The sequence below is a fragment of the Scleropages formosus genome, chromosome 12 (genome assembly GCF_900964775.1).
Source record: "Scleropages formosus chromosome 12, fSclFor1.1, whole genome shotgun sequence".
Classification (NCBI taxonomy): domain Eukaryota; kingdom Metazoa; phylum Chordata; class Actinopteri; order Osteoglossiformes; family Osteoglossidae; genus Scleropages; species Scleropages formosus.
This window is the reverse complement of record NC_041817.1, coordinates 28,622,625-28,645,635: the sequence shown is the minus strand read 5'-3', so window position 1 is coordinate 28,645,635 and position 23,011 is coordinate 28,622,625. Positions and strand designations below refer to the sequence as shown.

The window sequence follows — 23,011 nt, the reverse complement described above, 5'->3', positions numbered from 1 at the left end:
CCTGGGCGCCACGGGGCTCAAAGCTTTGGCTCCTGGTGAGGGTCAAGAGGTCTTTGTGCCGTGGAGTCGCCTCGGGCAAAGGGGCGAGAGAAAACAGCGGTGGGCCGGTGGTGGCGCCACAGCCCCAAGCGGGATGGGACGGTATTACTAGGGACGGGGGGGTTGTTACTGGAGGCAGCAGAAGGGCCAACTGCATTTCCCAGCCTCTCTCGGAGATGGAATAAAAGCACTACAGTGAGACCAAATACTTTCTTCACTTCCTATTACTGCAGTAAACCTAGAGCAGCAAAACAGTGTTTTCCAGCAGGATATCTAAACAGCACAGCCTGTCACTTCACTGTCCTCTCTCTCTGTGTGTGTGTGTGTGTGTGTGTGTGATGGGCTGCTGTCCTGTACAGGCTGTTCCCTACTCAGCCTTGAGCCCTGTCCTTCTGGAACAGGCTCCGGACCACCATGACCCTCACTTGGGCAAGTGCTTCACACATGTGAGTGACTGGTCCTGACGTGAGTGTCACTGACTTTACTAAACATGCTTAAAACATGTCTTTGAAATTAATACAAGGGAGAAAAGAATCATTGTATCCTTGTCATATACTGGTGTCATAAAATGTTATTAAAATTCCTCTCGTCGCCTGTCTGGGCCTCAGATTCATGGAGATGCTGAGCAGTGAAACAAACAACAATATTAACATGTCCATCTAAGCCACATACGCTGATTCATTTTTCTGATCTCAGAGTAAACAAAGTGCATTAGCAACAGGAAAAGAGTTTAGACACACACACACACACACACACACACACACACAGGACTATGGACACACAGCTTGTGTGTGTGACACCAACATGTCGCTGGTTCACATCCCTCCAGCAGCTCCTGTGGGAGTGACATTCAAACAGCAAATACATAGGTGATCACAGCAGATGGTGCTGGACTCATGGATGGAGCTGTCAGGAGAGAAGTGGCTCTCAAGGAGATGGGTTCGAGACCCTTCTTCAACGTGAGATGTGGGAGGGACTCAGGGACCTCATTCCATCACATTGGTGCCAAAATTGAGACCCTACGCAGGTTTGATCTTGGACTCCGGGGAGCTGGACCACACAAGATCCAAATCAAGATAAATAAGTCTAAGATAAACCGTGTCCTTGGGACTTTAATGAGTCTGTTTGTTGGGTGCTGAAGCTGCGTCTAACTGCATCTAACGGCTCCTACAACATTCACATGGACCCTCTGAGATGGGGGGGATGCTGCGCACCAGTTCTCAACCCGGCGGTTGCCATGGTTACAAAAGGGGGCAAGTGCTTTGTTGTGCAACTTCAGCTTGGGAGTTAAGATGAAGGGTTCAGCATCGTCCAGAACATCAGTGTTTTTACATCCAGGATCAGCAAGAGAACATCAAACCTTTGCACTTTATACACACACACACGGTCATAAGATCATGGCCTGTAATGACCTTATCTACTGTTCTTCCTGTACGACAGAAAACTGTTAAAAGGGCTTTGAAAATATTGAACCCTTTCATAAAACGGCTTATTATTCACTACAACAGCATTTTTACCCTGTTACAGGGTCATTTTACTTCCACAGCAGGTACTTCATTCACAGACACTGTGCTTCTCCCATAACACACCCAGCTACTGTATACGGTAAGACGATACAGCTGTTTTTGTGTAGAAGTGCTGTGCCCCCCACCCCTGGAAAGGACAAGATCACATAAAACACTGGTTATGAAGCATGTTTTGCGTGTGTGTGTGAGAACTGGGGTATTATCGTACACACTTCCCACTTTCTGTCACACTGACAGTCTCAACCAATCACATCCCTCGATTCAGGTAAATATAACACCACACATGGAACAGTACATTCAGTACTAGTACAACTAGTGATTCATTCAGCCGATGCTTTTCTTCAAGGATTCAGTGATTTCTCCATGTAAACAGCAGGGTAATTTTTACTCTATCAATTCAGGATAAATACCTTGATCAAGGGTACAACAACAGGATGAATATGTGTTAGAAACGCTGCTGTACCCTGCTTCGCACCCTGTACCGACAGGGTAGACTCTGGCGATCATAAAGTGCTTATTGATAATGAATGAAAATATAATTTTAAGATGAGCTATAAATAATAACTTTTGTTGCAAATATAAATTATGCAGGTATTACTTTGGTCATGTAGGGGGGCATGGCGGCAGTGGGTTGGACCAGGTCCTGCTCTCCGGTGGGTCTGGGGTTCGAGTCCCGCTTGGGGTGCCTTGCGACGGACTGGTGTCCCGTCCTGGGTGCGTCCCCTCCCCCTCCAGCCTTGCGCCCTGTGTTGCCGGGTTGATGGCTCCCTGCGACCCCATATGGGACAAGCGGTTCCGAATGTGTGTCTGTGTGTGTGTTTGTGTGTTTTTTAAGTGTGTCCCTGATGTGGAATTTTAATGAGCTCCTGAGTAGAGAAAGTTTTTTTTTTTTTTTCGAAAAATCGGATGCCCCTGTCTCACCTCTACCTCCTCGTGGCGCTGCTCCTGAGCGCTCTGTGTGCGTGTGCATGTGTGTGCGCACGCGCCCCGGAACTGGAGACGTATTTGTACCATGTTTCAGTGTGAAATCTGAACCTGTCAACCCCAAACGTTCTTTTCTGAGTGCAAACGAAACGCCAACATGTGGTCATTTCTGGTTGCCAGGCAACACGCACAAACAATTTCATCATCATCCATTTGTGAGCGGAGAACGTTCGAGGGCTCATCTCATGTAAACATCTCCACTCTGCGGCGTTGACCCCCCCCCCCACAGGAAGCGGTGCTTCGCAACCAAAATGCAGGCGGTCTGGAAGCACTTGAAAGGCGGCCGTGAGCCACATCTGCGATCCGTCAGAGACAAACCCCAGGCGAGCTGCTCGATGACCTCGACCGAGAAACAGCTCCATTTCAAAGCCACGTCCAGCGGGACCAACGTGAAGAGCTCTTTGAAACGTCCACCGCAACATCTCCCGAGATCTCGGCCTTTGAGTTCCAGGGAGACATTCAGAAGCTGAAGGACGTTAAGAGTCTTGTCCACCTGGTAGACAACAAGGATGCTACAGCTCAGCTCAGACTTGAGGCACCATGTCTACCGTGGAACATCTCAGCTCGGTGGCCTTTGACCGCAACACTGTGACCCAATTGGTAAAAGTCTTTGCATCCTTGACTACGGTGACACCTCCTGCTGCTCCTTCTCCCATTATGGCGAACTTCAACCATATTGAGGAACCTTCCTCCAGGTGGGGTGCGATTCAGACAGTTCCAGAAGGACAGACGTATCAAGAGCCTCAGAACTCTGTGGTCTCACATGACTGGCTCCGGTGTGGAGAGACAGTAGTTGGACGAGGGCTCAGAGGTGGCCCACAGGCTCCAAGAAAGGTAAAGACGAGGCCACCGGACAGAGGCCGTGGTAAAAAGCTCCTTACTGATGAGGATTATAAGCTGAGGGTCACGGAGTGTCATCAAGGACCTGTGGTTGGAGTTGGACGGCAGCAAATCAGGTTCTGGTGTCGGAAGTGAAGAGCCTACCGAGCGTGGAACAGAAGTGGAGGCAGGGTTATGAGGGAACCATGTGGATCTGGTCCTCACGTCCTCTCTTGCTACATCTACACATTGACTTATCTGTGGGTGACCACCCCCTTGAACGTCATCAGAACATCAACCATAATAACGTATAACCTGGAGAACGAGGCCACGCCGGCTATGAGGTCTCTGCAGACCTTCAGCCCCACTGCAGCGGTGGCCCAGTACCGGTTACATTTTGAGCAAAGCTGAGGTCCACCTGCTTTCTGCTGACTACCTGGTCCAGAGAGAATCCCTCCAAGGTGCCACCGGTCATGCTCCGGGCCTCTGACCTCTCGTAGGCGTCGAAGGGCAGCGAAGCCTAGAACAGGGTGTAAAATAGGGCAGAATTGCTCCATCTCAGCGTTATTATGCACATCCAGAGACAAGGAGAAAACACTGTGTCTCTCGCCAGAACGTTCCGGAACACCTGCACTTTGTTGCCGGGAGCTCGCAGCGGCAGCAGCTGAAGAAAACACTTTTGAACTGGAACCCAGGATTGCTACACGTCACGTGTCGAAATTTACTGAACCACACGGGTCACAGTGCAGAGATTCTCAGTAACAGAGTGCCCTGTTCTCAATTAAGTGTCCGGGGGGGGGGGGCTTTCCATTTACATAAATTGGGTTAACCGCTTATATTTTAACATTTCCATGACTTGAACACAGAATCACTTGAGACATGCATTCAGAGATGTGCTGTGTAGTTATGAAATGCAGTGTTGTGACATCATCACCTTACAGTGTTACACTGTGCTTAGCAGGGTCCTTTGTACTGTATCAATTCAAGGTAAGTACCATGATCAAGGGCACCGCAGCACGACAAGGGATTTTAGCTCTAAGCACTACGCCACCTGCTGGCCCTAGAGCTACAAGGCAGTGTGTGCATGTGTGTGTGTGTTGAGGGGGGGTAGCTCAGCTGAGTTCTCCACTGTGTGTGCGCACACACACACACACACACACACACACACACACACACACACACACACACACACACGCGCGCGCGCAGATGAGATACACTAGGGTGGAGTTCGGACCCGCCTCCAACCGGACCGCCTGTAGGACCCTGCGGACGGCTCCTCGGCACGTGCCGCTTTTCTCCGCACTTCACCTGTTCACGCGCACAGTGTCGCTGTTCTCTACCTGGACGGCGCGCACCCGCTCCGCCCCCAAAGCCCCCCAAACCCTACCTCACCCCACCCGGACCGCTCCGGTTCTTCTTCATCGGTCACGCGCTTTTCCGAATCTTCCGCTGACAGACATGGAGAGGTGCGCGCGGCGCGCTCTCCTGCTCGCGTGCGCGGGGCTCGCGTGCGCGGCGGCACCGGCGGAAGCGGCGCTCGGCGAGCTCGTGTTCCGCTGCCCGAGCTGCACGGCGGAGCGGCAGGCCGCGTGCCCGGCGCTCGCGGAGACGTGCGCGGAGATGGTGCGCGAGCCGGGCTGCGGCTGCTGCCCGGTGTGCGCGAGGCGCGAGGGCGAGCCGTGCGGCGTGTACACGCCCCGCTGCTCGGGCGGGCTGCGCTGCTACCCCACGCCGGGGTCCGAACTGCCCCTGGAGCAGCTGGTCCGAGGGCTCGGGACGTGCGCGCGCAAGGTGGAGCTGGGGGAGCCCGGCGTCGGGAGCGAGGAGCAGCGCGAGACGAGCGGTGAGTGATGAACATGGTCACGCCGGCGTATGATGACGGCCCTGTCAGTCGGCCGCGGTCCCACACATACGCGCGCGCTCGCGCACCTTAAAGCATCACACAGTGACCGTCCACCGACAGACACTCCAGTCAAGAACTGCACGCGCAGCCTCTTCAGCACCACCTGCGTGAAGAAGGACCGAAACAAAAGGCGGAAGTGACCGCAGTGTCACTGTGTCAGGGTCAGCCAGTGGGGCGTGGCCAAGGGGGTGTGTCCAGTCCACTCCCGTTCTCCAAGTGTCACCCCCCAGCACCCCCCACCACCAGGCCACACCTGATGCTCTCAGGAGGAGGAGGAGGAGGAGGAGGAGCCCCTTCCTGCTGCCGCCGCCGCCGCTGCTGCTGCTGCTGCCTCTGCTGATGTGCCCAGCGACCCTGTCGAACCCGAGATGTGGACACAGCAGCGGCGCCGGGCGTGAAGGGAGCGCTGATACAGCCACGCCCTCCCACTTCCTGCTGGGTTCAAGAGGCACTTTCTTCCTTCTACAGTCCCCTCGTGAGTGCGGCTGTATGTTGGGGGGGGCTGGAGCGCCGGTGCCGTGTGTGATGGACCCACCAAAAAGAGGTCCTTCTCAGGAAAGAGCTGCGTAGGAGACCCGGGTTCGAGGACCGTGGTGGCCCCCAGCACGGTGCAGTCGAAACTGTGGTGCGGTCGATCAACGGTCGAAGCGCTGTCGATGCGCCGTTGACCGCAGCTGTTTGGGTGTCTGGCACGGTGTGCTTTGTTTGCACTCAGCAGGTTCCTACAGACACACACACACACAGTACCCAATCGCTGAAAGTGGGTCAGGTTTATGTACGTGGTGGGGGGGCGACCCGGTTCCGGACCCTTTCTCAAGGTAAACAAACAGATCTGGTTTGGTGCAGAGTAAACATCGACTGATGTGATGCAATAAAAAATCATTATGTTTTTAACATATGTGCATATGTCAGAGGCCCCCGCCCTACACACACACACACACACACACACCGAATATGAGGTCTTTTTCTGCTGGGTCATCACACTCACACTGAGTTGCTGTGGTTTGCCCTACTCATTTGCACTTTTTTGCCTCCGGTATGGTAGTGGTGGGGGTGCGTTCAACAGGTAATGCACCTGTGCAGGAGCTGCAGGTTGTTTACCTTTTTGGAGCAGTGTGAGACAGCCCACTTTCCCATTGATTTACCCATTGATACAACATTTTTACTGTATCAGTTCAAGGTAAGTGAAGGGTGCTGCAGCAGCAGGTGGGATTCGAACCCAAGTCTTTTGAGTGGAAGGCTCTAACTAACGCCCTCTCCTCATCTCTTTGCTGTAACGTCACCGTTTCAAACCTTTTGTGAGAAGGCTCATGGATGTACAGACTATAAACTGTAAGCAGAGTCCCGAGTTCGGGTTCTGCATCGTGTTTCCAGCCGGTTCCAGGCCCACGGTGATACTTTGCAGCAGTTCACCAGGAGGTGCTGCTCGCACAGTGGGAAATAGGTTCGCATCAAGTCTGTGGGGTCCCCCCCCCCCAACTTTGTGTCTGCAGTCTTGGTAACAGTGCTGTGCTAGCCCTTTAAGGGTTCCTTAATGGTTTCTCCAGGACCTTCTCTGTACTTCGCCTGTGTTTTGGCCGGGTAAAGTAAACCCTGTCCTGTATGTGGAGCAGCATGGCTGAGGGGGCAGGAAATGGTTCTCTCACCATATTCACATCCTCACAAGTGGCCTAGGGATCTGGCCCAAGAGCAGAGCAGGTGGGAAGGAGGTCATGACCCTGTGAGCGGAGCAGAGAGCAGGAACATAACCCTACTTTCTGTGTGTCTGATATTGTTCCAGATGGTTGTGTGTGGGAGAACACAACCCTTGATAAGCCTAATCACAGTTTCTTTGTTCTGGTCCTACTTACACCTTCAGCAGCAAATTACTGCATTACTCAGTTTTATGTGACATTTTTGTCCAAAGTGACTTACTATGTTCATCAACCTACAACTATTTTCCCCATTTATACAGCTGGCACAATTTAGGTTAAGTACCTTGCTCAAGGGTACTACTGCCAGAGTTGGGATTCAAACCCATGACCTTGGGGTCTAAAGGCAGTAGCTGTAACCACTATGCTACCAGCTGTTGCTGTTTTTCCTCTATGGGGTGAAAACTTGACCGATGACCCTTGAGCCGTCATTGTTATTATTACTGTTATTGTTATTGTCAGTACTGGGTGCGTCGCCCCGGTGTCTCTCTGTCCGCACGAGCTCCAGCTCCACAGTTATTCTACGTTATCTATCCGCTCAGCTGAGGTTCTGGACCCATCGGAGGCGAGTCAGACCGAGGTCCCGCCGCTGCGGAGGCCCACCAAGGACGACCCGAAGAAGAACGCCGTGTGGCAGCACCGGCAGGAGATCAGGACCAAGATGAAGTCCAACAAAGCAGACGATGTGAGACCCCCCCCGGTGAAGCTGGTGAGGGAGCCTCAGCCCTGTTGTCCCCCCTCCTCCCCCCCCCCCCTTTTTTTTTTTCTACCGACGAGAATGGATTAGCAGCCCAGCAACGGTGTCTGGTTCCACACACTGTCCAACTCGACTGGTAAAAATTTCTCCGCTCATCATTTCCGACAGTTAAAATCTTTATTCGGTAAACAAATCCCAAAAACTCTCATGCTGTTTATAAAATCCAAAATAAAACAATAAAATCAATAAAACAAACTAATATAAAGACTGCATGACAGGACCTGTAAGACAGTAGAAGACAAACCGCAAGGCCGAAAAGCACCGATAACGCAATGGGCACTGCTCAAGAGGGACGTCCCTGGCCTGTTCCCAGGGTATTACCGTGCACCTTACCTACCGTTCTTGGGCGTTTCCTTTACACAGTACGTCTCCCCTATTGATCGTTTTTACCAAACAGGTGAAATACATATACACTATTAAAAAAAATTAATGAGCACCCACACAATAAAGTAACCTACATTAAACTAAACATAAAATAAATAGTGAATAAACAAATAGCAATGACAATAAATACAAACACACCACACAAGTAATCATTTAAAAGTGACTGCTTGACAGTACAATAAGTGCTATAAATTATAAAAATGTGCGATTAAACACTTAGATTTACCAAAAATATTCAGTCAGAGCCAAAGGACGTGTGTTACTCACCCGAGGATGGAGGATGTGCCACAAACCCGTGGGGTTCCAGCCAAAAAGAGGCCCTTCCACCTCTCTTTGGCCTCTAAGTATCTCCGTTGCGTGACGTCCTTCTCCATCATGAACGAACAACGTAGGGAGGACGTCCGCCGTCAGCACCAGCATCTTCCCTATCGAGGAGAGGGACCTGGTCCTCCGCAAACCCGTTTTCCGTCTGGCTTTGCCCGAGCGTTCTTACCGGTTGACCCTGGCAACGCTTTCCGAAAGGAAGTTGGCCCCCGACGCTTCGAGAGGACTGTTGCATCGGGGAAAAACCACCGATGCCGTCCGCTCTGTTTTTCCAGCTGCCAAAGAACTTGATGAGAGGCTTGCAGACTTGCCGAGGTTCGGCGCCGAGCCCGAGGCGCCCCCGAACGTCCGAACCGGACCGAGCGCCCGAGCGAGCGCAGGAACAACGTAGTGTCGTCCGCATACTGGGCCGGCTTTCCTGCCTCGCCGCCGCCCCTCGGGTGGATGCGAAAGGCGGCCGCCAGCGGCTCGATGTAAAGAGCGTGGAGGAGCAGGGAGAGCGGACAGCCCTGCCTCGCTCCGCTACGCTGGGGCACCTCCCCCCCCCCCCACAACCCGAGGGAGCCGTTGATGGTAACTCGGCTACCTACCTCAGCGTAAAGCACGCGCGCCCACCTCGGGAAGTTGTGTCCATTCGGCGTAAGGCCTTCTCCTGGTCCAAACCGAGCGACGCGAGGAGAACCTTTCGGTCCTTCGCCCAGGCGATCGCATCCCGGACCAGGTACAAATTCCAGAGCGCTGAATGTCTGGTCGCGAAGGACCAGGTCGTCACTTTCTTCAGGCGCTCGGTCAGGACCTTCGCGATGATCTTTGTGTCGACGCAAAGCATCACGAGGGGTCTCCAGTTGGCAAGATGGGCTTTATCGTCTTTCTTGTACAACGAGCAGAGCACCCCGTCCTCATGCTCTTAGTAAGCATGCTCCTGCCCAGCACCTCCTCGACAACACGCGAAAAAGGTGGCCCAAGACATGCCAAAACGTGGAATAAAACTCCACCGGTAAACCGTCAAGGCCGGGAACCTTGTGCCGATTCGTCTTACCAAGCACCTCCCACGGCTGGAGCAAAGTGACGGGGCTCTAAGCCACCAAGGACGCGTTCAGGAACCCGCGACGTCAAATTCTCTAAAAAGCTCCTTTCTGTTACCGGGTCCCTTTCCCTGACTTTAAAAAGATTTCTGTGAAAACGGTGCAACCTCCAGCATCTGGGCAGCGTCGGTGAAGGACTCACCCTGCTGGTTCCGCGGAGAGGTAAACCCTCTATTGCGTTTCAAGTCCTTCACCTTATTAGAAAAGTAGGAGGTTCGCTTCTCTTTCTCCTCTACCTCCTTAACTCTGGCGCCGAACAGAAAGCCTTCGGCCCGTCGCTCGTGCAGCCGTCTCAAAATAGCCTTCATCTCCACGGCCCTTTCATAATCAAAGGTCCCTCCGTTATTGTCCCTTTCCCCCTTTTTGGACAGTCCAAGTAACAGAGGACAGAAGCATGGTGAGGACCATAAGCTCAATGAGTCTGAGACTTTTTACTTGAGCGCCCTCTTCTGGTGGACAACACCGCAAAGCTCTCCTGGGGACGGATGGACGTAGGGATGGACGGACGGACAGACAGACAGACAGATGGGTAGAGAATACAGGGCGTCCCGCTCTAGCACACTCATACAGGCTGAAAAGATGCTATACAGTGAAACGATGTATCATGAAGGGGCAAGGAGGGTATTTTGGTCTGGAATAAAAGAGAAAATGTTGTTAATGTGACCTGAGCATCACTTTCTTCTTCCATCTGGTGCTAAAAATCATTATCATTCAGTACCAAAGATAGATAAAAGTTTACACCAAAATTTAACCGTTATTTTATCATTTTACGGTGAAGAGTATATTCGTGCGTGCACCGTGGTACCACAGTGAATGGACCAGTGTAATCAGTGGAGGAGACAAGAAACAGTAAAAGACACCCAGTGCTGTGCTGTGATATGTGGCAGTACTGCTGCATCACATTTCCCCAGTTTTTGGCAAATGTGTTCATTCTGTATTTTTATGTTAAAGGTGTACCGTCCCTTTAAGCACATCATGCTCTCTCATTTAATGGGCTCACTTTTGAGGGGGTGTCCAGCTGGTATTGCTGCTGCTGCTGCTGCTGCTCCCTGGAGAACAATAAATGAGCAGACTATAAACGCAGTCTGACGGGACGGTCTCGGGGGGGCGGGGTGGGGGGGGGGTCTGGTCCTCACCTTCCAGACCCAGTGTCAGCAGGAACTGGACCACGTTCTGGAGCGGATCGCCCGGATGCCCTTCAGTGAGAGCAGAGGACCTTTGGAGGAGCTGTACGCCCTGCACATCCCCAACTGTGACAAGAGGGGGCAGTATAACGTGAAACAGGTGAGACTGACAGGCCGTACCGATGAGAACGGAGCGAGGCTGGAACATCCTGTCTGTACGGGCAGGGACGCACATCTCCAGCTAATGCTAATGGACAGAAGTTCGGCGGAAGCAGAAAACCAAAAGATACATTTTCGCACTTTTGCCGCCGTTATTACTGTTGCTAAACACAGTGAATCTGGCAGCAGTTCAACACGTTGTCGTTGCCCCTCTACCTGCGGCTTAAGTGTCGGATCTGGTAGCTGTAGCGCGGCGCCCCCTGCTGGCCGTTCGATCATCACTGCCCTCGTGCCCTGTTGTGTTCCAGTGCAAGATGTCGGTCCACGGGCAGAGGGGTGAGTGCTGGTGTGTGAACCCCCACACGGGCCGGCAGATCGCTACATCCCCCATGGTAAGGGGCGACCCCAACTGCGGCCAGCACCTCGGGGGGCCCGACATGGAGCCGCCGGCACCGCTGCAGAAATAGCCGGAGCTATTTGAAAGGGAGATCCAGTTTGTTTGTGTGTGTGTGTGTGTGTGTGTGTGTGTGTGTGTGTGTGTGAGACGTGTCTGTTAAACATGTCCAGCCAGAACCGAGCGACGATGTCCCTGCGACTCCGCCGCAACGGGACAGAAGCAAGGCTCATTGCTCACGTGCACACCTGGAGGAGGCGGGGTGTCACCTGTTGGGCGGCTCCGCCTCTTCCTGTGCACCACTGGGGCGCCGCGCAGTTTCTGCTGTTGAGGCCAAGCGTCCCTTCATTTGACCGCCCCGTCCTGCTTTCTGATTGGCCGACACCCCTGCCGTTTGCCCGCCAGTCCTGATCAGCGCCTTTTATTTTTACAGAAAGCGGAGATCTCCTTTGGCTTCTTTTCAGGTGAAGCTTCCTGCATGGCGAAGCCTTCGCGTTTCTGCCCCCGCCCCCCTCGCCAGGTGCACTTCGAAGGTCTCGAGCCACACCCGCTTGAGGCCAGGTGCTCCGGATGCCACGTGGCCTTCGTGCCACGAACCTCTTCCTTGGACGCGGTTCCGCACGAGCGGCGCCCGTAAGGCCTCCCCTCCGGCCGAGAGCACCCGAGAACCTCCATTCTGTGCCGCAGCCGGCGTAGCGGGACCTGCGGGATCAGCTCTCGGGTTCGACTCCACGGAAACGAGCAGCAGCGGGTCACTGTGTTGTCGGTCAGTGTAGCGAAGCGTGACTGTCGTTAGCGTTTGTCTCCAGTTCGTCTCTCCATCGTCCTCTTTGCGTGGACTGGACTCGTTCCCACCGTTGTTCCTATTAACCTTCCCTGCCCGTAGAGCGCTTCGAGCACTTAGCAGCGGAGCTCCATCTGACTTTCGGTTCGCCTTGAACGCGCTGGAAATGCGGGATGACGGGAAGGACGGTTTACCGCGTCGAAGACGGGCCGATTGTACATGTATTATCGCACGGAGCTCAAGACCATAGCAATGCAATGTATCATTAAATGAGCAGAACGACCCCTCACGGCGTCCGCCTACTTCTTGGGCTTCTCACCGTTTCCGCGCCTGCGGTGCGAGAACAATGAGCAATGAGTGGCAGGAAAAGAGCAAACGGAAAACTGCATCGGTTTGCCAACAGGCTCTTTGTCTTCGTTCGATTTTTCTCCAGTTTTCTTCTCTGATTTGTTTAGCGATGAGTGGACGACCAGTCGTCTCATCGCGTGGCCCCCCCCCCCGATGCCGCAGGGGTTGCGCTCGGTGGCCGACGCGCGGCAGCGGATTCAACTCCCTTCCGCGGTGTTTACGGCCCGTGACCGCGATCGATGACCGGACGAAGGCGTCGGCGGTGTGGACTGGACGGGACTTTGGGGAGACGGAGTCTTTCTTTCGGCCTTTTTATTTTTCATTCGAATGTAGCTTGAAGCTTTACTTAAATGTTAAATAGTGAAAGCATTTATTTATTATAACTCTATTTAAGGTTCTTACATAACCTATTAATGTGAATGAAGCGAACGTCCGGTTCCGGGAAAGGTCAGTGGCGTCACCCCCCCCCCCACGGGCAGGCCATACGGAACCCTTGCTGACGTTTTTTCTACCGTTACTCGTAAATCGTAATTCTCCTGTATCACTGAATGCAGTGGCAACGGTAGTGACTTAAACAAGTAGCAAAACTGAAATGATGCCGTTTCATGTGGTTCAAGGGGAAATTCGGTAAGAAAACAGCAGAACTGGAAGTAAAAACTTTTAAGAACGACATGAAAATTATGTTTATTATAATGTGATTGATGTAGGTTCACAAATACTAAATTGCTACCACAATATTGTAGTTAAAACAGCCAAAAAAGTGACTGTAAAAAAGAGTGGTGACGAAAGCATGTGATTCGAAGCATCACTCTAACTGTATTGTAATTGTAATGTAATTGAATTGTAATTGGGTAATAATGAGAGCTGTGAGCGGAGCGCATTAGAAGGTAAAGAAAGCAAACGAGCGCAGAGTTTTACCCTTGTAGGAATATTGATACATGTAAAGTGGGTTCATTACGAACAATGTTTTAGTTCTTATAACTACTGACGGATATTTTTATACAAAATAATACATTTCTGCTGACACACCGCACACAAATTTTATACACTCATTTTGGTGCCACCCGGTGCGCTCCGCAACCCCCCCAGCGACGCCACCGAAAAAGGTGTTTGTAGGATAAGGATCCAGTTTATATATTTACTTTTATTACCTTGTGTTTACACTTTTCTGTAAAGTAACATACAGCTGAGAATATCGCAGATGTGTCAATAACAGATGAGAGCTTTAGACATGCGTGCACACACGCACACACACACACACACAGGACTATGGACACACAGCTTGTGTGTGTGGCACCACCATGTTGCTGGTTCACATCCCTCCAGTAGCTCCTATAGAAGTGACATTCACACAGCAAATACACAGATGATCACAGCAGATGGCGTTGGACTCATCGATGGAGACATCAGATGGTCAGGAGTGAAGTGGCTCTCAAAGAGATGGGTTTGAGACCCTTCGTGGAAGGTGAAGGGATTCAGCAGCTCTGAGGCACACGGAGCTCATTCCACCGCATCGGGAAGAAAACTGCGAAGCGCTGTGTGCTGTGTGTTCCGAGCTCGACTTTGGACCCGTCTTTCTCGCGTGTCGGACGAGGCTCCGGGATTCCGGGAGATGTGAAATTGAGCGAGAACACAACGTGAATGAGATTTCAAATACACAACTTTATTTAAATAAATGCTTTGTCGTAGCAAAAAGACAAAGGCGAGAGGAGTACATAAATTACAAGTTGAATGAATAAATATTACACAGTGATATTAACTTTCTTAATAATTTGATTCTTTAAAGAGTTTATGAAGAGTTCTGTAGGCTGATCACCTTCACTGTCCTTGTCACAAGCTGCTCAGAGTCCGAAGGTGAGAGTAACACAGGTTCGATCGGTTCTCTCCACGGGCGGTGCTGCGTGCTGTGCGAGATGCGGTGATGTGAGCCGTGGTCACTGCAATACTCTAACCAGGTGGGAGACTGGGAACCGGAGGGGGCACCAGGGGCTGTTCGGGACAGCTCCGAATTGCAGCTCGAAGGGCTGTTTCGGACCTCCGCCTTTTCCGTTCGCACCGGTTGAGAGTTCGGGTTCGACTCGTTTTCTTTGGTTCGTGAGGTCAGCGAGGTCACGCATCGCGACCGCGTTGGCGAAGCAGCCCAAAGACCCCCTGATGGTGTGAACTGCAGCAGAACCCAGTGAAGGATGAGGAGGAAGAACCTCATAGCGGATCCCACCTGGTAAGGACCTGGCCTAGCAGCCCCTGGTCCCGGGTTCAACTACTCCCTTGTCAGCACTCAGCTGCATGCCGCAGCGTACGCTGCGCAGGTTGTGCAGATAGTTAAGGTTCAAAGGTCATTAGTGGTTCTGTGCCTCTGGGGTCCTCCCCCCTCCCCCTGTGGGTCGAGACCCGCTCCTCCTTTCGGAGAAGACTCTGTTTACATTGATTAACATCTAAGCTCAGTGCTGCTGTGAACTGTGGGAAATGACCTGAAACGACCGGTCACCGTGTTTCTGCTTCTGGTGGCACGTGGCTACGGGGACAGCGCACACCTCCTCAGGTACCTCCTGCAGGAAGGTGCATTGCAACCGCGTGCGGTCACATATGTTCAGGAGAGACAGGGGGTGCAGTGGCGCAGTGGGTTTGACCGGGTCCTGCTCTCCGGTGGGTGTGGGGTTCGAGTCCCGCTTGGGGTGCCTTGCGACGGACTGGCGTCCCATCCTGGGTGTGTCCCCTCCCACTCCGGTCTTACGCCCCGTGTTGCCGGGTTAGGCTCTGGCTCCCCGCGACCCCGCATGGGACAAGCGGTTTCAGACAATGTGTCTGTGTGGGACAAAAAAAATATATATATATATGTTTAGGAGACGCCAAAGTGAAGCCGATCAGGTGACCGGGGGGGCCGGGATTGTCGCCTGTCCAGCCGAACAGGAGAGAGGGATTAAGGCCCCCTCCCCACATCCTCGCACGGTCCACTTAGCGTCAGAGAGGAATCTTAGTTCACCTGCACCCTGTTTCAACTGGACCGCATCTCTAACCGCATCTTCTATGCAAACGGCCAATCAAATGATCGTATTTACATGTAGAAAGGCACTGAGATTTACCTACGAGGTTCGACTTCGGGAGGACTCTGACTGGTGTGACCTGCGGTGCCACGGATGGATGGTGAGGATGACAACGTGCGCAGGAGAACACGTGTGGACGGCGAGGGACGCATCCACTAGGACATGGGAGACCCGATCCGACCCATAGTCCAAGACCCCGATGCCCTTAGGTGGCTCAGCTCGGCATGGCAGGAACTACGCAAATCGGTCTGGGTTTTTTTTGCATAGTTTAGAGCAGGTGTGGCCGCAGGAGTCGGTGGGAACGCCGAGTGACCCCACGACACAGCTCCGCGGTTGAACGGTTGCTCGGCGTCGGTGCCGTTGGGAGGAGACGTTCGCACCCGGGTGTCCGGGGCCCAGCCGCTCATACACCTCATATACCTTTGCCCACTCTGTCAGGTGCCCAGCAGTCGTGGGAAGTGGGAGGGGTCATGTTCTAGAAGCCTCACAGTATTCCCTGTGTCACAGTATTACCCATGATGCTTAGCAGCACAGGTTGGGGGGGGGGAGGGGGCGCTTTGGCTGCTGCCGGTTGCGTGCTGTAGGCACAGTCGGTGTGTTTGGGTAACCGCGGGTTACGGAACCACCCGAACGCCTCGCCCCCCATCGCCACGCCCCCCTCTGCAGGGCTGGGATCCCGTAGTAGCGCCGCCCTGAATTGAGGCGCCAGTGGAGATGCAGTCGGCTCAGGGTTCGAAGGTGACTAAGCGCTCCAGCAGAGGATTTGGTTGGGGAAACCTGCTGCGGGTCATACACGACAGGCGGGGGGGCAGCAGCCAGCCTTATCCTAGACCCCCGCCCCCCAAGGAAAGGAGCTGAAGGGCGAAACGCGCGCCAAACGAGTGTGAAGCGTGTCAGCAAATCCCGACGAGGAAAACAAACGGAGGAAGAAACAGCAACAACAACGCAGCTCCTGAAATCGTGTGAAACGCCACAACAGTAAAACACGGTGAGAGACCACAGGCGGGCTGTGTGCACGTCCTCTTTTTCACCCTTCTCCACGTTGCACTACTTTTACGAAGCGGTTCGATGCTCGAAGCCCAGATTGTACGCGACTCTATAAACACGTTCTGAATATAATATCTTGTCCCGCAGTCGGGGTGCGTGTCCAGGGCCGTGGGACAGCTTCACCTGTCTGTCCGCGTCCTCGCTTTGCTCTTTTGCATCTCGAATCTCGGGGGGGTGGCAGGAGGGGGGGAGCGGGGGGCAGGCTCCGGTCGGGGTGGAGACGGGCGGGCGGTCGGGGGGAGGGGCCTCGGCTGCAGCGTCACTCGTTGCCGTTGCCGCCGTTCTCCAGGTCCCTGCACTGCACGTCGCCCCCGCTGTAGTCTGTGCCGGGGATTTGGACCCCATATCTGTCCACACACCAGCAGATCCCCCGCTTCCTTCCACGGGACGGCTTGCACTGTGGAGCACAGGTGAGGACAGGTGAGGACAGGTGAGGACAGACGAGGACAGACGAGGACAGGTGAGCGCTGTGCAGTCTCCCCCTGAAGCGACTCAGGAGAGGTAGCAGCTGGGATTAGAACCAACAGCCTGTAAGTCAAAGCCCAGTGACCCCTCAGCCGCAGCAGGTGATGACCCACACTGCAGACACATGTGTACAGGTGTGCAAAGAGCTGGACCGCAGAGCTGGGTCACCAGCTCATTCCTTCCTTCCTCACGACATTCAGCCATCAGCGACTCTCCTTCCAGAAGAGCGCCCGATTGGTCAGCTGGGACTCCGCCCACACGCCACCCACCTGCTTGCGCTTGAAGAAGCCCTTCTTGTCACAGTTGGGGAGGTACAAGGACAGAGCCATGACCCTGGAAGTGTCCTTCATCTTCTGGATGATGCCATCCAGCTTCCTCCTGCAGGGCCCCTATGCAGGAGATACTCCGCATGACACCACGGTCAACGGGCAGGCCCCTCCCCCAAACCCCGTCGCCCGCAGACTCACAAATTCGGCCTCGTGTTTATCTGCACCGGGCGGGGAGTAGTCCAGCGGGCCCACGAACCGCAGCTTCTCCTGCTTCCGCTTACGGTCATTCTGCATGGCCTGCGCCTTCTTCCTGTTGATGTGGTCGTTGGGGAGGAGCGGCACCTTGGCGGCGGGGTACACGTCCTCTGCCGCTTCGGTCACACCCCCTTCCTCATTCTCCTGGGACTCCTGGTCTGTAAACACACACACACACACACAAAAAGCGGGTGAATAGCTCCCTCGTATCAGTGTGGGATGTGGCTCGGTCAGCAGGCAACGGTCAACGAGGACAATGTGTGAACGCCTGAGCAGTCGTGTTAAAGTGAGCAGCGACCAGCAGGGGGCGCCTTCGTCGATTTTACTGACACGCACCGAGTGTAAATCCCCAGACGTTCACAGCTGTCATTCTGCTGCAGCTCTCCTGCTCATCAAACCGCCAGACCACAACATTACATATCAAATTAGCAAGCGAACAAGGAGGAAATTATATGGAAAAATGTAAAATTACAATGAAAATCCAAAATCTGGGTAACCGGGCAAGAGCAACAATGTGAGAAGAGCACGCAGCAGCATTTTTCTGCAGGTTTATTCAAGTATCATTTTTCAGTAAAGTCTGTCAGCGGAAAGACACTGTTCCAGGTAACAGCCCAGGCTGCTCTCTCCGGGAAGGGTCCGGAATGGCCAGGAATGGCCCGGAATGATGCGGCGTCCTGCTCCTCTGCGGCTGCCGTCAGACCTTCGGGGCTCTTTGAAATGGATCCTGCAACCCATGACTTGGCCACTGTGTAGGAGAGCTGAGCCTCAGACAGAAGCCCCCTCTGCTCGCCCCCCTGCGCCTACCACCCCCCAGGAACGCCTGTAAAACGCTATAAATAAGCAGCATGTTGGCACTTTGGCGGTGCATTGGCCTGCACCGGGTGACAGGAGCCCGCGGTCCACCGACACGGCCCCGCGTGCGTCTCCGGACCCTCGCCAGCGTTTCCATCAGGACGCGCCAGGGAGGAGGCGCACTCGATACACTCTTTAAATATTAACACACGCAGCGCGCAATTATCCTTCATGAATATCTTAAGGTCCGGGTTCGCCGAGACGCGCCGCGAAAGCCGAGCCGCCTCCTTTCCGCCGCCGCGACCCTCCTTCCCGGCTCTGGCGGCGAGAGACGAGTCCGAAGCGACCGGGGACGGTCGGACACCGGAGTCCCGGCTGCCGTGCTGTTGGCTCGCGGCTCCAGGAAGCGTTTTGTCAAAACTCGAGCCTTTGGCCCCCCCGCGATGGAAGGGTCCCGCTGACCGTAACGCCGACGCCGCCTCTTCACGGGGGGGTGTTCCGCACAGCAAGATCGCACAATTTGGCCGCTTCGAGCAACGTTAAGGAAGGACAGCAAGGTCACTTTGTGCGGCGCCCCCTTGAGGCCAGTAGTTCCAGCTGTCACTGCTTCGCTGGGCCTCCAGGTGGCGCTGGACTTGGTCTCAGTCCCCAGTGCTGCACGGTGCCACCCAGACGAGGCTTCGAGGTTCGGATGGATCCGTCACCTACTGGCAGAAGGTGATCTCATGGAATTCCTTGTTTTTCTTCCAAGTCCAGGACGTCATGCCATTCCACTAGGAAGTGTTTTGGGGGAGTGTCTACGAGTGTGTGTGTGTGTGTGTGTGAGAGAGACGTACAACACTTCCTCCAGGTGGATATAAACACTCATCACAGCTGTGTCCAAAAGCTCTCTGGTTTGCAGATATGGACGAAAAAGGAGAACGTGATCCTCCTCAGTGGTGGAAAATAAAAAACGCTCATTAATAACCGTCTTCACGTGGCGCCAGATCCTGCGCCATCACGCAATGCAACTTTGGCCAGAAAGGACTTGCACTTGTACTCACCACTAAACAAGCGCTTCTCTCCATCGTCACACTATCCTCCGAGGAACCGACAAGCAATCGCACGTCCTGATTCCACGTTGGGCGACTCTCCCCGCACGTCTTCTCCAAGCCAGAATCTCACGACAGAATTAGTTGGCTTAATCTTCTCTCCAGTTAAGCCCTTCTGAGGACCACAGGGGTTCTGCAGGATCTCTGGCTCATAGTCTGGATTCCACCTTCTGCCTGTGGATGGTGCTTGTCCCCTGGGGAAAGAACCTTGCAACATGAAGAGAGCTTCCACTTAGCCCTTCTTCTCCAGCACGCTAATCTTGCTGGTCGATATATTGATGTTTTTTGTGTCAGTTAAGAAGCTCTTGTCCAGTAGGAATAAGGAGGACCCCCTGCTTGACCTACTTCAACGTTCTTGGCTTAATGCCTCCTCAAGCGACATCCATGAGTACCTTCTAAGTGAGGTGGGTTTCACGCTGAGGGCCCTTGCAGGGGTTTGGAAACGTTGGTTGTCTTACGTGGAATATTCTTCACCCAACAGCTGCTGGAGGTCCTGCTCCAGTGCCCTTCCTCACCCACGATCCCCAACACCATCCTGGCCAGACCGACCGAGCCATTTTGCATTTGTAGCGCTGGGTCATGGGATCATCCCTTCCTTCCTTGCGGCCCACTTTGACCTTCCGCTATTAGTTACTCTTCTTCTTCAAGAGCACCTGACTGGTCAGCTGAGACTCCGCCCACATGCCTTCCACCTGCTTGCGCTTCAAGAATCCCGTCATATCACAGCTGCGGAGGTTCAAGAACAGAGCCCTGAGCCTGGAGATGTATTAGATAAAACACTTCAGCTGCAGGACATGTTTAACGAAACACACTACACCGGAGCTCAGAAAGATGCACAAACCACATGCTTGCAGTATTTCTCAGTAAAAACGCAGTAAATTCTGTCTTGCAAATAATACTTTTATTTGTGCATCAAGCACCCGTCATGGAAAGATTTGTCTTGTCTCCATGTCGACGTCGTGCTTCCAAACACACTCATTGGCACGTAGGGCTCAGGTGAGGTGAGGACAGTTTGGTCAGTGTGAGGAGCATCACATGATCAGCAACCTTGGTTGGTCATTTGTGTTCTGGTGGAGCACATCTGGAACAGTAGGGATGATGATGATGACGATGACGAAGATGACTGTTTCGAGGGTTTCGGAGAACCTATCTGCCCATAGTTTAACCTGCCCAGATACGTTGTCCATCATCCCTTGATGATCTCAGTCACCCTTTGTAGTGGCAGATGAAACCAGAACGAATGAACACGAACACACACACACACACACACACACACACACACACACACATAATTCTTTGCATTTCATCCGCAGCCTTCAACAAGTCTGAAGGACCTTTCCTGCTCCTGGTTTTGGGGCAGTTTTACCTTCTGCTCCCGAGGCTTTTTCTGCAAAAATACGGGACCCGGTTGGTCTTGTGCTTCTGCGTGTGTGTGCGAGTGTGTGCGAGTGTGCAGGGAGAGGGCGCGGGGTGCTGCTGCTGCCCCTACCCCGCCCTCCATCCCCCTTCGCCCAGACGGTAAATGTGGGATGAAACAGGAGCCCACAGGAAATGAGAGCAGTTGCTCTAAATCCTTCGGCGACTGATGGAGTCGCTCCTCACAGCGGAGCTGCAGCAGCGCTCTGCTGAGTCACTGCGGACACGCGCGCGCGCGCACGCACGCACACGCGCACACACACACGCACACACACACACACACACACACGGGCTGGGCGAGCAGAAATGAGGCGCACGGCAGTCGCTGGAGCCGGAGACCCTCGAACCCGGGAATGGGAGAGCAGAGGAGGGAAGGACTCGGATGGGGGAGGTGTGAATCCGTAATGTGCGGGGGGGGCGGGGGGGGGGGGGTAGTGTTCAGAAGACAGAGGTGATGAAAGAAAGAAAGGAAAAGAAAGAAAGAAACTAAATTATATAATAGTAGAATGTAAAATGTTGCTCGGCAAATCTTACAAGAACATCAGCGCACCTGTCTGTCACGCAGTTGGACTCGCGATCGAAGCTCTAATCGTTCGCCTGTCTCTCTGTCTCACACACACACGCGCACACGCGCGAGTCCACCTTTCCACTCCGCGCACGTGCAGTTTCTCGCTCTCAGGTAAGATACGAAGCGCTCATACACTCTCTCACAGGACCGGTGTGTGTGTGTGTGTGTGTGTGTGTGTGTGTGTGTGTGTGTGTGTGTGTGTGTGTGTGTGTGTGGGGGGGGGGGGGGGGGGGTGCTGGTGTTTTATTAAGAAATCATGCGAGGATCGCTGCCCGCGGGGGGACACCGGCACACCTCACCTGGACACGACGTGTTGCGCGCGATCTGCAGGTGAACAAGCAGAGCGGAGCGCAGGTACCGGATCTGACCCAACGGCTTCGAGCAGCTCCGGCTTCACGCGCACCTTAGGCTAAGCACGCTGACTTTTTCGTATGGTACAGTATATAATTTGAGGCACACGCACACGCACACGCGCCGCACGCGTACGTGCACGCTGCGTGTCAGTCCTGCCCCCGACATACCTGAACGCACCTGCGAAACCCCCCCCCCGGCCACCCCAGCACACTCACCCGCGTGCGACGCCTTGAGCCCCTTCTCGTTGGTGCACACCCCCCGTCCGTGCAGCAGCGCGTGCAGCGGCTTCTCTTCGCCGCCGCGCGGCAGGCACCGCAGCCCGTGCGCACACGTGCTCGTGTAGACACCGCACGCGTGGCCCTCGGCGAGCGCGCACGTCAGGCAGCAGCCGCAGCCGGGCTCCTTCACGAGCTGGCAGCCCACGGGCACGGGTGGGCACATGGACAGCGCCTTCTGGTCGCACGGCTCGCACGGCACGTAGGAGCCCAGTGCGCGCGGCAGTCCGAGCGCGAGCGCGAGAAGCGCGAGCGCCATCGCCTCCGCGTGCGGAGCCAAGGGACGAGGAGGAGAGTCCGGGGCGCGCGGGGGCGATCGCAAGGATCGGGCGTCGGACGGACGCGTCTCGGGTCCTCGGAGAGGGAGGCTCCGCCCCCGCGGTCACCTGCGGTCACCTGCGGTCACCTGTGCGCCGCGGCTCAGGTGTCCCCAAGGGAGTCCCGGAGTTCTATCCAGCCAGGTGTCGTCGGAGTGCGAGAAAGGTGAAAAAGCCCTTTATTTACTGTAGTAAAGCGAAGTACAGTCTTCTGTGACGGACAGACAGACCCGCTCCTCTTCCTCCAGCGCCTCCTCCTCCTCCTCCTCTCGATACCGATCCTCGCTCACTCGAACCCGACTCCACTCTCTGCTTCTCCGCTCTCTCTCTCTCTCGTTTATAAACGCTCCAGAAGCCGGACCCCGGAACATGAATGCGAGCAGCGGCAGGCGGGAGGCGCGCGCGCACGCTGTGTCCGTCAGGTGCTCGTTCCCGGCTTGGCACGCGGCCACCTTCCTTACACCCCCACCTCCACCCCCACTACCGCACCCTCGGTCAAGGAGGATCGCGGGAGAACTTAAGGATGACATACTGTAGGGCGCGTTGGGGGGGGCAGGGGAGCTAAAGCCGGTTGGACACCCGTGGGTACAGTGGGGGTTGGGGGTGCGGTTCTCTGCGTCAGGGAAGAATAGAAATAGAAATAGAAAATAAGGAGGAGAAATAAAAAATGAATCTAAATGTACGTGAATTATTTAGCGAAATAAAGAAATAAAGAGAAAAAACAAGTGAATAAGAGAAATAAAGAGAAAAATACACTAATAAGCCGGGAAATAAAGATTAAACAGAAACACTCCTTA

The 23,011-nt window shown here is 54.1% G+C and overlaps 2 protein-coding genes across 2 annotated transcripts; one reads left to right on the top strand and one right to left on the bottom strand.

Annotated features, from left to right (window-relative positions):
• The first annotated feature begins 4,167 nt into the window (after nucleotides 1-4,167).
• LOC108928191 (insulin-like growth factor-binding protein 2-A) lies at nucleotides 4,168-13,598 on the top strand. The gene is made up of 4 exons (XM_018742005.2): nucleotides 4,168-5,211; nucleotides 7,505-7,671; nucleotides 10,656-10,796; nucleotides 11,104-13,598. Exons 1-4 carry the CDS (start codon nucleotides 4,575-4,577, stop codon nucleotides 11,260-11,262), a joined length of 1,104 nt encoding a protein of 367 aa, XP_018597521.2. The 5' UTR covers nucleotides 4,168-4,574; the 3' UTR covers nucleotides 11,263-13,598.
• A 1,509-nt stretch (nucleotides 13,599-15,107) lies between these two features.
• On the bottom strand, nucleotides 15,108-22,540 carry LOC108928196 (insulin-like growth factor-binding protein 5). Its single transcript, XM_029256877.1, has 4 exons — nucleotides 21,838-22,540; nucleotides 17,345-17,559; nucleotides 17,147-17,266; nucleotides 15,108-16,809 (listed from the first exon to the last, which is right to left on the bottom strand). The coding sequence occupies exons 1-4, from the start codon at nucleotides 22,154-22,156 to the stop codon at nucleotides 16,672-16,674; spliced, it is 792 nt and encodes a 263-aa protein (XP_029112710.1). The 5' UTR covers nucleotides 22,157-22,540; the 3' UTR covers nucleotides 15,108-16,671.
• Between the last annotated feature and the right edge of the window lie 471 nt (nucleotides 22,541-23,011).

Coding starts and splice junctions, on each gene's coding strand:
- LOC108928191 (XM_018742005.2), top strand. CDS start 4,575: ATGAGATACACTAGGGTGGAGTTCGGACCCGCCTCCAACCGGACCGCC. Junction 5,212..7,504: donor GGAGCAGCGCGAGACGAGCG/GTGAGTGATGAA, acceptor CTATCCGCTCAG/CTGAGGTTCTGGACCCATCG. Junction 10,797..11,103: donor GGCAGTATAACGTGAAACAG/GTGAGACTGACA, acceptor GTTGTGTTCCAG/TGCAAGATGTCGGTCCACGG.
- LOC108928196 (XM_029256877.1), bottom strand. CDS start 22,156: ATGGCGCTCGCGCTTCTCGCGCTCGCGCTCGGACTGCCGCGCGCACTG. Junction 17,267..17,344: donor ATAAACACGAGGCCGAATTT/GTGAGTCTGCGG, acceptor TCTCCTGCATAG/GGGCCCTGCAGGAGGAAGCT. Junction 16,810..17,146: donor GCTTCTTCAAGCGCAAGCAG/GTGGGTGGCGTG, acceptor TGTGCTCCACAG/TGCAAGCCGTCCCGTGGAAG.